Below are 14,123 nucleotides of genomic sequence, written 5' to 3'. Positions count from 1 at the left end.
TAGAAACTCACAGCTAAGTTAGTCTCACAGATTTAGTTTAAAACAGAAATAAATGAAGGCATGTTTCTTGTAACTAAGTAACGTTACTGATTAACCTCGCACAATAAATGTTATAACGGGCTTTACATACGACTAATGACGACAAATTAAGGGTTGAAAGATGATGAACACCAGCGCAGGCTAGACGCTAACCTGTCAGTTAGTCCTTATTAGCATGACCAGAGCTGACTTACGCTAGCACACTAACTTACAAAGAGTCCGATTATTTTAGCAAATGACGAACAAACAAGTGAGTATGTCAACATTATGACTTACAGTTCGGCGGGCGCACACTAAAGCGTAACGTTAAATAACGTTATATTTAGTGACGCCTGTATGATGACTGAAAAAACTTTTGAACAACCAGTTAACGTTACGTTACAGGTGGTGGAGCATACTAAGTTACTAGTAACGTTATGTAACGTTATGGCTTCCACCGTTGCAAGTTAAAGTTGGGGCTTGTGCGAAACGTTAGGCGTTAACCGGTAAACTCACCGTAACGGTAACCGTTGGCTTCCAATCTCTCGCAACCTGGTCGTAACGTTAAATATAAATACAATGTCAAACGTTGAAACGACTATGAAAAAGAGGGGGCACCCGGATTTGAACCGGGGACCTCTTGATCTGCAGTCAAATGCTCTACCACTGAGCTATACCCCCGATGTAGAATAGAGTAGAGAGTTATCTGTATTTATATAGAGACACAGTATCCTAATTTAATTTAGGTGGTATATTTGCCTTTTTTTGTATGTGTCACCACGCTACATCGTGTGTTAGCACCTATGATTAGCACGGTAAATACTCGTTATACCATAACGTAGCATTTAGCTCACATTCACAGTGAAAATAGGCAGTTGTAATGTCTTCGTTCTCCGGCAGAGGGTGCCAAAGAGATTGATACTGGTGACTCTCCTGTGGCCATCAGTGTTTTATCTATTGTCATCAAGGCGTATAATTGTGTTTTCTCTCTTTGTATACATTGTCGCCTTCATTATTTCTAAACTTGTTAATATTTTAGATGAGATACAGAAAAATAGTAAAACTCATAGGGGGATACTCAAAGTGATTATCTTAACTTCGTCTTTGATTTTTGTTGAAAATATCCTTTTTCTTGTTTTCCCCCCTACACTATTATTGTTTTACCAACATTTATATGTCTATCACTCGTCCTTACTGTATTATAGTGTAACTGCAGCTGGTTACTTTCCTGCTCCTTTTAAGGTTATTACGGATTTGACGCTGCCTTCAGGTACTCCACAGAAACCCGTAATTCCCATTTAAAAGCGGGAACACAACTCAGTAGCTTGTTGATTTTGTGATTTTACACGCTTTCTTTTTTTAGATAGATAAAATCAATAGTTTTGATATTTTAGACAACCTGCACGCTATTTCGACAGCTGTCTGGTTACTTATTACCCACACAGAGCATGTAAAACTTCCGTTATCCGACGGTAAATATGTACCGTGAAGGCTTGGTGCTTCACGCTTGACTCCTCCTCGCCGTGAGGTTGAGACCGTATATTAAGTGAAATGCCTGCAGGCGAAGAAGAGGACGACGGTGTGATTCCCAGCTGCTCATCACAGCCTGTAGTTTACTTCTGAACGCTTTTTTTTACCGGAGCAGTGAGAGGTTTTTTTTTGCGGTGTGAGGAATCCCGTTACCATCATGAATCCGCCCTGTGGAAGATGCAATAAACCAGTTTACCCCACCGAAAAAATAAATTGCCTTGATAAGGTAAGGTGATACAAGTCTAACCCCATTCACTAACCAAATATAAATCCCAAATTTCAATAATATCTGTAGAGATTTAGTCTATAATATTTCTGTCTGTATAATACATTTCATATAGGCCTATTTGTAGTTAGCACATCCCTGTAATGATTCTTCTTTTGCCTGATTATCTTTTGACTACTATTTGTGTCCTGTATTGCAGATTCATAAAGAGTGAGCCTATTCCTTAAAGAAAAAGAAAAATGCATTGCTTTAAGGTTGTAAAATGCTTTCAAAAGTTGGCTACAAAGATGGTCAGAGAGGCAGAAGTCTGTTTACTTTCATACTTTCACCAACTGTTTTGCAAGACTAGTTGTTAACTTACAATATCCTAAGTATCCTCTCTGTGATGCTTTACCACTATATGAAATTTTCAGGCCCATTATGTGAATGACTTTATCCTTCATTTGTGTGCACACATGCACAATAACATACAATACATATACACATATACTGTACACATAACAGACACACACTGGGGGAGTGATGATGAGAAAAACCACATCCGGTAGATAAATATTGGCTATAAACCTCTAAATGTTAAAAAAAGGACAGAACACACTGTGTGTTTATGTGTTGGTATCAACTTGTTGAGATGTTCTCTGATAATGTGTCTATAACCAGATAAAAACAGATTACTGATCTCTGATTACTGCAGCCTTGGTTCATTTAACCAATTTAATGACACAATCAAAGCTAAATAATGTGATTAACAGTGGCAAGCTGGATTGTTTTGCCAGTGTTATGACTTTCTTTTCATATGGTGCATATACTCCACAAAGGTCACAGAGTAAGGCCATGTGAGAAAGTTTTCTTTTCTATGCACTGTCAGGTGCACAGGTAACAGAGAGGAGTAAACACTGCACACGTTTGGGGGTAAACAGCAAAACACTTTTAAAGTATTGAATTGGCATTAAGGCAATCTGGAATTGGGGAAGATGTTTCCACACATCTTTTTGGACATTAACCCAATCAAATAAATCATGTATATGAACAGGTTACTGAGGGAGTTGGCAGTACTACAAACCATACCTTAATCCTTACTTTATTCAGGTGATGACAGTACACATGCACTCAATTCTCATATAGCAATTTTTCACTGTAACCATCTCTTGTTGGCACTTGCTCAGTGTAGAGAAACAGCTGTGTCTCATGTAGAGCAGTAAAGGAATTTTCCCACTCAAGTTACATTGAAGTCCTTCTTTTTGTTTTTTTAACTGATGTCAAGTTAAATCAGCAAGACTGAATAAATATTTGGCACAACGTAACGCAGGCCACTAGGATGTTTTTCTTTCAGTGGATAGAATTCGATATTTTACACATTATCTCTGACTTTTTGCTCTCTTCCTCTCCCTAGTATTGGCACAAAGGTTGTTTCAGCTGTGAGGTATGCAAGATGGCCCTGAGCATGACGACCTACAAAGGCTTTGAGAAGAAACCTTACTGCAGTATGTGAGTGTTTACACCACATGGATCATGCTGATGGTTAAAATGAACAGATCAGACAGCCTGTAAATTAACAGGACAACTATATACTGTGTGGAAGCACTTATGAATTATCTTGTGACCACACCGTTACAGTGTGCAGTATTATATGTCTACATAATGTCTTTAAATTGTACTTTTTCCTGGGAAAGTATAAGTTATTGTAATCTTATAACTGCCAGAAGCAGGTTTTGTTCATTTCATCACAAACAAAACCTGTCATGACACAAGCAGATGTTTATTTCTGTAGCAATTGATACACACAGATGGGCAGTGGAAGCTGCAGTGTGTGTGGAGGTGAAGTGTGAACTGACCGATAGAATCATGTGATCCCAAACAAATCGTCAGTGTAACCTGAGATGAGAGTTTGTGCCATTCCAGAAAATACTTCAGCCCTGGCTGTTTCCACATTTGTGCATTTCATGACCACACAGCAGGGCTACCTCTTCTGTCTTTTACTCTCAGTTATTTGTGGAAAAAGAAAATCTTCAAATCTCCAGTAGTAACAAATTGGCTAATATTCTGTAATATATTATTTAGTTATTACAGATTTTGCTGCCTTTAGGAGTTCTGCAGAAAACCATACTTTACCTACTAAACCTTTAGTAGGATTTGTAAATACAATTAAATACTTTATTTTTTACTTTACTTATTTTAGGGACACTTTATGTCTTTATTGGGGGGGGGGGGGGGAAATGCAACCGAATACTTAAATAGTTGTTGATATATATGAGAATGTGAAAAATATCAGATAAAATCTAAATTAGATCAACGTAAAACTTTTGACAGAACAAAAGTGACATTTTCTGTCACCTAGAATAATGTAGGACACCGTTTTAGTGAGTTTTAACCTAGGAGTAAAGTTAACCTCTAACATTGATCTGGTTACAAGTGATTTCTGTTATTCTTCTCTTTTCTTTCAGGCATTACCCCAAAACCTCCTTCACTATAGTGACTGACACCCCTGAAAATCTGCGTCTCAAACAACAGAGCATGCTCAATAGCCAGGTCAGACACTCACAGACCAGACCTGTCACTCACCTCTGTCTCTGCTATCCTTGTCATTCTCTGTTTTCTGTCACTTGCAAAGATACTCGTCCTAATCTCGTTGCGTCATCGTGGCTCGGTGTATCTTTCCCTCTCTAGCTGTCTCCTTCACTTAGCTCTCTATCTGTCTCACAGCAGGAGACACGTACGCACCTCACAAGACAATTGGATTCCTTCGATTTAATCAAATGAACCCTTTGACCAAATACTAAAGCGAGAGCATGCTAGTTTGACTTAGATGTAAAGTTTTGAGACTGAACTCAAACCAAATCTGAGCTTTATAAAGTGTAAATGTTTCTCCTAACAGATCAGAAATTGGACAGTAGTTTAAAAAACACTTAAATCTCTCTTCCTATTCGATCTCTCATGTGGCACCGGCTCAACTCAGCCTCCCTGACTGACCCCTCTAATCTAATCACACTGTTCAAGCCAGCCATTTAAACCAGTCAAAGGCATAAGTCCTCCAAGTCACGCAAAATTAAAGATTGCTTTACAGTTTGAATTTTTCTTTAGATATTGCCTTGTTCCTCAAAATGCTTTTCTTCGCCTGTAAATTGTAGAAAAGTTTTAAAATAGAAACATTTCCTAAAACTCACATCACCACTTAGTTTTTTTAATGCTGCTTTTTTTGTTAAACTTTAAATCACCTGCCAACAAACTGTAAAACTGAATCTTTTATCTGCTGTTGTACTCTGTAGGCTACCTGTTGCTCAAACAAAGCTAATCAACTCTGGGCTCTAGCTACGAGATTCTTGACGGACCTCTGCAACCTGCAATGCCAGGATCACATGACTAATGGGGGTAGCCTAGCTAGCATTATCTCTAATGAGCTGATCTGCTGGCATGTTTACTGCGGCCTGACCGACGTTTGTTGCCTTTTTTAGTGCAATATCATTGATCTGTGTTGGCTAACTACAAGTTTGTAACTCCCGTGTGTTTTTTGAATTTGAATTGGCGTGTATTGATTACAAGTGAATCGCATCCAGTACTAGGCTACTAAAAGTTAAAGAATTAAGACTCACATAAGGTTTATTAACAAACACAACACAGTTTTACTAATTCGATAAGCCTTGCGGGCAATTGCGCCCCGTCAAAGTGCACTCACTAAAGTTCTTGCTTTTGCCACTGAAAAGCTCAGATTGTTATTATAAATGTCTGACAACATTATGGAAAGGATCCCTACAGAGATAGACCTTTTCCAAGAAGAAGAACCTTCTTGTTTGCTATAGCTCTCTCGTCAAAGCGACCCTGGATGTTCTGTGACGGGCGCAATTACTTGCAAGGACTGCGTCGGAGCCCTGTTTTGCTGCTGGCGACTGCAGTGCGCTCACTCAATACTGGTCACATAGAGACACAAACATGGGGAAATAAGGTCCAGGTTGAAAAATACTAAATTTTGTCTTGTGACGCTTCCCTTGGAGGTTATAGCAGTCAGTCATATCTCTTGGAAAGGAGTTCCCAAAATGTTGAAATATACCTTAAAAATAATCCTCCACATTTGAGAAGGAATCTGAATAGAGGTGAATGGATTTTGTTTGTGGTCTTGAAAAAGTACATTTTAATAATTCAGTAACAAATTTTATTTAAACTACTTTCTCTGGAAAAATGGTCCCTATGAAAACTGTTGACAATGGGTTCCAGTGAGTGGACCAGTGTTACATTCATGCTAAATTCATTATACTCTTTAGCTGACTCCAAATCTCTTTACTAGACTCCAAATGTCTGAAACAAGCACCTGATGTTACCACAAAGACTAAGCGAGAGCGGTTCCATTTTTGGTTAAAACCATTTTAAACTATAATGTAACATAACTATGTTGTAATGCTTCATGATTGTTATAACATCATGATCAAATTTACACCAAAAGCTGTTTCCTACTCTCTCTCTCTCTCGGTCTCTCTCTGTCCTCTCCTCTTGTCTCATCCAACCAACCCATTTCATTGTTTATAACCATAAAAGTCCCGGCAGTCAAGCTCTCTTACAGAGCCAGCATTTTTTTCATAGCAAGAACATGACTCACTTGAGTGTGTGTGTATGTGTGTATGTGTGTGTGTGTTTATGTGTGTGTGTGTGAGCGCAGTGTGTGGGGATCTCAGATTTACTGTCAACTAAACATTTCGGTTTTGTTTAATGTTGCAAGTGTTTCCCCTGAGCCTAAACCAGCAAGGTAATTTAACATTTATGTTTATGTGTATTTGTGTATCACGTTTAGTAAATGTGTGCGTGCAACCTCATAAAATCTAATTTTAAAATCTCTTTGTTGTCATTTTGAAGAAAACAACCCTCTTTGTGCCGAGAAGTTAACCTCAGGGATCTTTTTTTACCCTTTTGTCTTTCAAAGAGTTTCTTAAATCCTGATGAATTACAAATTTGCAGGCGCTCTATAAGGAGGACTTTGAAAAGAACAAGGGGAAAGGTTTCAGCGTGGTGGCCGACACTCCGGAGATGCAGAGAGTGAAGAAGACACAAGACCAGATCAGTCATGTATGTCCGGTTCGCCTCGAAAACCGCAGAGCATCGAATAATCTAATAACACTAAATCTTCAGTTCTTCGTTTCGTCTCTACAGTCATAACAGCTCGTCGAGTTACCTTTTTCTTCATTTCTAGAGACAAGTTTTATGATGTGACTTCTTTCCAACTTCTAACTGTGTCTGTGTCTGTGTCTGCACATCTGCATGCACTTTTATAAAAATCTCTTCCTTAACATATAAACGTTCTTGTTAAATCAGTCCTAAGTGGTTTTGATCCAAGGCTGCATTCAGGTTATGTTGAACTTGTGTTGCAGACTGACTCAAGACTAAAACATCACAACAGCCTGTCAGTGCAGTTGTTTCCATTTTGCATAACAAGACTTACAAATAAGTAAAGGAAAGTTTTGCCTCCAAATTGTGTTTTGCTCTTGCAAAATACTGGATGTTTTTACCACTGCAGGGCTCTAAAAAATGTTAAAATGAAAAATGGCTGTTCATAGACATGTACCCTATAACCAGCAGGTTGCAATTAGACATAACTTGAAATTGAGGGGTCACAAGCAAAAATGGAGACCACTGTCATAATGGGAATAACATACAGGACATGACTTCTTTTTACCGCAAGATGTCATTCAACTGATACAATACACCATATACACAGATTGTAACTCCATGTTTTCAGCTGAAGTGAATGATAAAACTGTGCATGAATTCAAAATATAATAAATCTACTGAACTGTTTCACTCAACTTGTGTAATTTATCATACTTGTCTTGAAGGAATTGTTCGACATTATGGGAAATACGCTTATTTTTTACTGAAAGTTAGATGAGGATATTGGTACCACTCTCAAGTCTGTCCAATATGCTAGAACCGAACCAGCAGCCAGTTAGCTTAGTTTAACATAAAGACTCATCTATTTAATCCATACAAAAACAGAAGTGTAGAACTTAAAAGTTGCGATGTTATCCAGGTCATGTGTCGGACTATTTCTTGGATGGGCCCACTGACTTCCTGGAACCTTGGCTGGTTGCCTGGCTAACTCACAGTGACAACAATACTCCAGGAAGTTTTTGAATTAAACAAACAAGATTTTGTTAGAGAAACAAGATTGTGTTAATTTGTGAGTTTTAGTGGTTCTCTTAGGCAGATTTTATTACCTTTGGACAGAGCCAGGCTAGCTGCTTACTCCTGTTTTCCAGATTCTATGCCAAGCTAAGCTGCTGGTTGTAGCTTCATATTTAGCGCACAAACATGAGAGAATTATTAATCTTCTCATCTAACTCTCAGAAAAGGAGCCCAAAATATCGAACTACTTTTTGTTTTTTGACATTTCATTTAACTGTAAATTTCAGGCTCTTTACAAGGAGGACTTTGAAAAGAACAAAGGAAAAGGTTTCAGCGTGGTGGTCGACACTCCAGAGATGCAGAGAGTGAAGAAGACACAAGACCAGATCAGTAACGTAAGTTCAGTCCCCCTGAGAAACATTATTTAATGCTGAGAGTTTGGGGTTTTACGTGCCCACGTTTAGAGATTTTGCTGAGATTTTCTAGAAACAGTGCCCTAATTTGGGGATTTTGCCAAGCAATTGACATTTGTGTTCATGTCAACTGCTTTCTGTTTGGAAGTTTCTGTTATTTTAGCCTAGCCAACCACTAGCGAGTGTCGTATCCATCCCACTGACGTCATATTCAATCCACTGAGAAGCTGCGGTAGTGGTTGCTAGTTAACATTTTTCAAGATTATTAAGAAATAAGCCAATTTAAGAGTCGTTATTTCTGCAAACTTCCATAAGACTTGTCGCCTTTTTTGTGGCAAGGTATTCTTAATAAGCTCTATATGTAGGTGAAATGTAGACATTGATTCAGAGGTCTGAAACCAGGTTAATTAATCTACAGAACACAAAAGAAATGAGTAGAAAGTAGTTCCAGTGAAAACTGTTGACAGCATGTTCTGTGGATGATCTGCCATAATTGGCACATTGTGTATGAAATGACACACTACAAACAAAATTTCATTAACTTAATTTCACATTGACTTCTGCTCAGAGAAGGAACTAATCCTTAATCTAACTGCACAGTTAAACATCTGGTAGATATCTCACTGTTTTTTCCACTTTAACTGTTCGAAAAAATAATGGAATCGCACAGTGTTTGTTTCCGTGCAGGACAAAAATACAAGCACGACATTGCCAGATGCAAGCAGTAAGTCGAGCCATTTCCCTAAAACACAACAGGAAAGCATCACGGTCCAATAAGCCCTTTCAGAGAAGGATGGTAGTGGACTGGTTCAAAGCCGAGGGAAGAAACTGCTCCACACAGCAGTGAAGGATGTCAGTGCGATCCTGCAGAGACACACAGGCACATTTCAGACATTTCTCTGCGTCCACTGAGGAGCTGCCCTATATGGTCAAAGTCTCTCAGCTGTGGACACAAAGTGAACGTCCGCCCTCTGCTGCGTGCACACACACACACATGCATACAACACTGAAACACACACATGCATGCATGCATACAACACTGAAACACACACACAAACTTTCTCTTTTGTCTCTCATGAGAGCACTAGTTGCAGAAAGGAATGACGGGTGATAAGCTGCATGTCAAAAGGGCAAAAACCTAGTAACTTCTTTTTCCACTGGCTGCTTTCATTCTTTCATTTTGCCTTTTTTTTAGTCCCTCACTCTCCTCCAGTCTTTTTCCCATCATGTCCTCCCTCTTTTTGCTCCTCCTGAGGGCTGTTGAGGTCACAGGGGGCTGATCCTTCTTTTCCTTATTCAACATCCAGTTTCCTCTTCCAGCCTTATTTATAAAGAGGGCTTTACAATCCAAACAGCATAGCTGACATGTATGTACATTTTTACTGGTACATTTCATCTTAGTGTTATTGTAAGATGAGGAAATAAAACCTGAAAACTTAAAATAGACAGGTAGCTCTTTGCTTGAAGTCTTTGACTGTTTGACGGTTGGATTCTGTAATAAAAAACTGTTGCCTTTGTGGCAGAGATAAAACTCTCCATCAGCCCTCCTAAAGATTGTGAGTTATATACCACAGATCTATGACACGTGTTGTCAAATCTGAGTGTAGCGTCCTAATGTGGTTTTAACATGCGTGTGTTTTGCTGCCTGTGTGTGCAGATAAAGTACCATGAAGAATTTGAGAAGAGCAGGATTCGAAGTGACGCACCTCCTCCTGAAAATAGACAAGGTAAGGCACATACTGAGACATTTTGAGACAGACTCATCTAAATAACCATGTTTGACTGTATATATATATGTATATTAATTGTGTGTGTGTGTGTGTGTGTGTGTGTGTGTGTGTGTGTGTGTGTGTGTGTGTGTGTGTGTGTGTGTGTGTGTGTGTGTGTGTGTGTAGACTATGAAGAGCAACCCAACCCTGAGAGATTCAGTCAGCCGGTCGGACAAATGCGTCCTGCTGCTGTAGCACCACCTAGTGGAGTGGTAAGGCTAATACATAAAATACAATATATGGCCAAAATTACGTGGACACCTGAACATTACACCCTACGATATTAGAACATTAATCTGCTTATATTAACTGCTTCTTCTGGGTTGACTTTCCACAAGATTATGTAACCTTAGTGAGGGGATTTGCTCCCATTTAGCGATTCACTGAGCGATAAGGTCTGGCTGACTAGACCTTCAGCATTTGAAATCATCCCTAAGGTGTTGGATGGGGTTGAGGTCAGGGCTCTGTGCAGGTCAGTAAACTTCTTCTACACAAAAAGCTGTTGCCACACAGTTGGAAGCACAACGTGGTCTATATTCATTGAGTGCTGTAGCACTAACATTTGTGGTAACTGGAACTAATCTAGCCAAAGGTCAACAAGTGTGTCCACATACATTTAGCCATATAGTGTAGTTAGTATGTATGTGTATGTGATGCTAGGCTATTTTTGTCTTTTTATTGTAATATAAATTTTCAATTTTGTTTGTATTGTTGTTTTAGTTTGTGAAGTTTTATAATAGTTTAGTTTTAGCAGATTAGTTTAGTTTCAGTTGATACAGAAGTCTTGTTCTCTAATAATAACAAAGTGTGTGTTCCTGTGCATCTGTGTGAATGTATATTTTTATGTGGTTTGAGTGTCCGCCAACTGTCAGTGTAGCTGCTGCGTGAATTTTATCGTTTGTACAGTATATTTGTATGTGTGTATGTCTTACTCAGTAGGGAAATTAAATGCAAATTAATCTGTTTGGACTTTGTATACTATCTTTATGTTATATGCCAGTGCATCTGTGTGTGAGCGCCTCTGTTATTCATTTCCTTTTGTGTGTTTGATTTAACTCCACAGAAACGTTACCAGGCCATGTACAGCTATATGGCTGCAGAAGCAGATGAAGTTTCTCTCCAGGAAGGCGATTTGATCTTAGATGTGGAGCCAATAGACGAGGGCTGGATGTTCGGATGCAACCAGCGCACAGGGCAGCGGGGCATGCTGCCCGCTAACTACATCCGGCCTGTGTGAAACAAAACAGGCGAGGCAGTCCACCTCCAGCATGAACTGCCCTGTGAATCTGCGGTCACCAACAACAATCGGGCTTCCCAAATCACCTTTTGCAAATGAAGAAAAAAAAAAAAATGCTATTTTTAATAAATTCCCAGACTGGTCATGCTTTGCCTTTGTCAGAAATATACTCCTCAAATCTAAGTTACGACAACCGTTCTTGAAAAATGAGATTAGTCCGAGTGAAATTTCACATAGGAAACATCAATGATACTAAAAGTTGAAGTGAAATGGTATTCTGTAACAGAAACCCACAAGAGGAAGTAAGTGAGGAAAGCAGAAGGAATAAAATAAAGTATTTTACATGCATCATTTTTCCTCTTTGTATGGTGATTTGTGGAATATACAGCATGTCATGTCATATTGTTCATTTAGGGAATAACACCATAGTAATATCAATACCTTTATTCAAAATAAGATTGCACATCAAATCACTATAGAGTAAAAGTTTACTTATTCTAAAGTGGCTGTTTAAAAACAAAATGGCTTACTTACAAAAGGTTTAAGTTAAAACAATGAACTTTAGCAGCACCATGTTTTTTTTTTTTTTTAAATCATTAAACACAAAAACACACTAACCCGACAAAGAATGAAAAATGTTTGGTAATAACACAGAATCTTGTCGCTCTAAAAGTCCTCTTCAAGCTGTAACGACAGGCGTCATAACAGAGAAGAAAGCCACTCGCTTGTCGATTTTGCTGCGTGGCTTTGATGGCAGCCAGTTCAGCTGATTCCCAAACAGCTCCGGGTTTTTTCCTATGAAGTCCTCACACAACCTTGGGAGGAGAGAACAACAACAAGATTGTTCCGGTGCTCTAAAACTACTTTTATAAATACACACTCTAGTGTACAGACCTTAAATGAATAACTGTAGCCCTGCTCTGACAAGAACTGATGTATTTTACTTTTCCAGGAAACAAGTGTTGTACCATCATTTGCACGTTTATTGTCCACCTGATGGTTGCCATGTTACTAATCTCCTTGATTTGACTGAGAGGTGTTTTGGACCTCTGGACTGCTTCAAAATTAATCGTTTTAAACTCAAACATAATTTCTGTAAAAACTTTACACAAGTAAACCCTTGACATTACATGACCTTGCATTACAGAAGCCATTGTGTGATGTGTTGTAATGTATTTCAGTAAGTGTTTCAGTTACCCAAAACACCAATAATCTACCTCTAGCCTAGCTACCATTCCCAGAACCCCCCCCCCAAAAAACAAAAACAATAGGACTCATCCTCTGTAAACTATGAATATATGTACCAGATTAAATGGCAAAACTTAACCCAAGATGGTGAACCTAGTTAACATTTTGCCTTCTAAACAGCATCCAAGTCTCACAGACTCCGATGTTTGGCTAGTACGGCTGTAGATGCTGCCCCCCCCTTCACGAAGCTGAATGTAATCTAGACTACCTTCTTGCAATACGTGGGAGATCATATCACAGCGTCTACCATAGGAGCAATTATTTGCTTTGAAAAGAATGCTTCTCGCAGAACCTATCTGCAGAGATGAAACCTGAACTCCAATCTGATCACAAAATAAAAAATAAAAAAAATCAACCAAAAAAAAAAAAACACAGTTGGTCAGAAAATAAACTTTTGTATCAAGTGTTCTGAAGTGATTATAATCTGACTATTTAATATAAAAACATGCCCCAGCCTATTGCCTACCAATACATATTAACAATGTAAAGCTTATTAGCATAACACCATGTCCATGTCATGTGAACTGGCACACCGGTTCAACAGAGTGAGAGCATAAACATCTCAAAGGGCGGTCTCTGTGGACTTTGTTAAAACTGCTTAATCATGTGTGAATGGAGACAAAAAGCAAACATGCTCTCACATGATGTCAATGTACATAATGTGCAGTGGTAACAACAAATGCATGTGACCAACCCATAAACACAAGGATGAATTCAGGGCAGATGGTTGTATTGTGGAACATAGATACTGGAAATAAACTTGGAAGGTTCAACATACCTGAAGAGGGGGTACGGCTGGGTCTGGAAGAGGAAAACCTCTTTGCAGTGATGTTGGGATGGAGCCCTCAGAATAGCCACCTGATAAGAGGATTGACAATCACATGAGGATGGAGTGTGGGTGAAACTGTTTTTTTAGCATCTATTTCCATATATCCATTCCTCTGGATGGTAATGTTGGCACGTCCACCACTTGGTCCAGACTAAATCTCTCTACAGCCATGATGAATCAGTATGACTTTGGTGATCAACTGATTTTCTTCTAGTATCACCATCTGGTCCAATTTTGACTAACACTCTGGTTTATGACAAAGTACCTGAAAACGAATGACATTCCCATCAGCCTCAGCTGCACTTGATGTTGAGCGCTAATTAGCAGATGTTAGCATGCTAACAGGCTAAGCTAAGATTGTGAAAATGGCTATCATAACCTCTAAATATCAGCATGTAGCATTTCACACTGCTAGCGTCTCATTAGTGGGGCGGCTGTGGCTCAGGAGGTAGAGCGGGTTGGCTGTTAATCGGAAGGTCGGCGGTTCGATCCCTGGCTCCCTGGTTGCGTGTCGAAGTGTCCTTGGGCAAGATACTGAACCCCGATTTGCTATTCCGCCAGTGTATGAATGAGTGTGAATGTTAGTTTCTGTTTGTGTGTGACTGGTGAATGCAGTGTAAAAGCGCTTTGAGTGGTCGAAAAGACTAGAAAGGCGCTATACAAGTACGGAGCATTTACATTAGTACAATTCCTTAAGCAGATTTCAGTGTTTCACAAGGTGGCAACTTTGAACATGCAACCTGGA

The 14,123-nt window shown here is 39.1% G+C and overlaps 3 protein-coding genes and 1 non-coding gene across 10 annotated transcripts in view; 1 reads left to right on the top strand and 3 right to left on the bottom strand.

Moving 5' to 3' along the window:
• Positions 1–510, bottom strand: part of tectb (tectorin beta) — a 44,822-nt gene extending 44,312 nt beyond the window's left edge. For 3 of the 5 annotated variants that reach the window (XR_006828020.1, XM_046068283.1, XM_046068284.1), the window contains exon 1: positions 316–510. The gene's annotated coding sequence lies outside the window, so the exon portion shown is untranslated. Of the gene's footprint in view, positions 1–130; positions 295–315 lie in introns of those variants that run through there. The other 2 variants (XM_046068286.1, XM_046068285.1) reach the window with 2 other exon arrangements.
• On the top strand, positions 169–11,649 carry LOC123982630 (LIM and SH3 domain protein 1-like). Of its 3 annotated transcripts, none has more exons than XM_046068289.1 (8): positions 169–289; positions 3,168–3,262; positions 4,219–4,303; positions 6,719–6,826; positions 8,170–8,277; positions 9,953–10,022; positions 10,191–10,276; positions 11,128–11,649. In XM_046068289.1, exons 1-8 carry the CDS (start codon positions 275–277, stop codon positions 11,299–11,301), a joined length of 741 nt encoding a protein of 246 aa, XP_045924245.1. In that variant the 5' UTR covers positions 169–274; the 3' UTR covers positions 11,302–11,649. The 3 variants fall into 3 exon arrangements, with proteins under 3 accessions (XP_045924245.1, XP_045924244.1, XP_045924246.1); XM_046068288.1 differs by lacking the exon at positions 169–289 and adding an exon at positions 1,563–1,774; XM_046068290.1 differs by lacking the exons at positions 169–289; positions 6,719–6,826 and adding an exon at positions 1,565–1,774.
• Positions 628–699, bottom strand: trnac-gca. The gene has a single exon. It is a non-coding gene; the product is annotated as a tRNA-Cys (tRNA).
• Positions 11,650–11,730: 81 nt separating the features above from the next.
• LOC123982628 (kelch domain-containing protein 1-like) overlaps positions 11,731–14,123 on the bottom strand; it is a 14,611-nt gene continuing 12,218 nt past the window's right edge. Inside the window, exons 12-13 of the mRNA XM_046068278.1 lie at positions 13,328–13,407; positions 11,731–12,116 (exon numbers count right to left, since the gene is read on the bottom strand). Coding sequence (XP_045924234.1) covers positions 11,981–12,116; positions 13,328–13,407 — 216 coding nt within the window. The 3' untranslated portion in view covers positions 11,731–11,980. The remainder of the gene's footprint in view (positions 12,117–13,327; positions 13,408–14,123) is intronic.

Source organism: Micropterus dolomieu, linkage group LG14 (assembly GCF_021292245.1).
Source record: "Micropterus dolomieu isolate WLL.071019.BEF.003 ecotype Adirondacks linkage group LG14, ASM2129224v1, whole genome shotgun sequence".
In the NCBI taxonomy this organism is placed as follows: domain Eukaryota; kingdom Metazoa; phylum Chordata; class Actinopteri; order Centrarchiformes; family Centrarchidae; genus Micropterus; species Micropterus dolomieu.
This window is presented reverse-complemented; position numbering and strand designations above follow the sequence as displayed.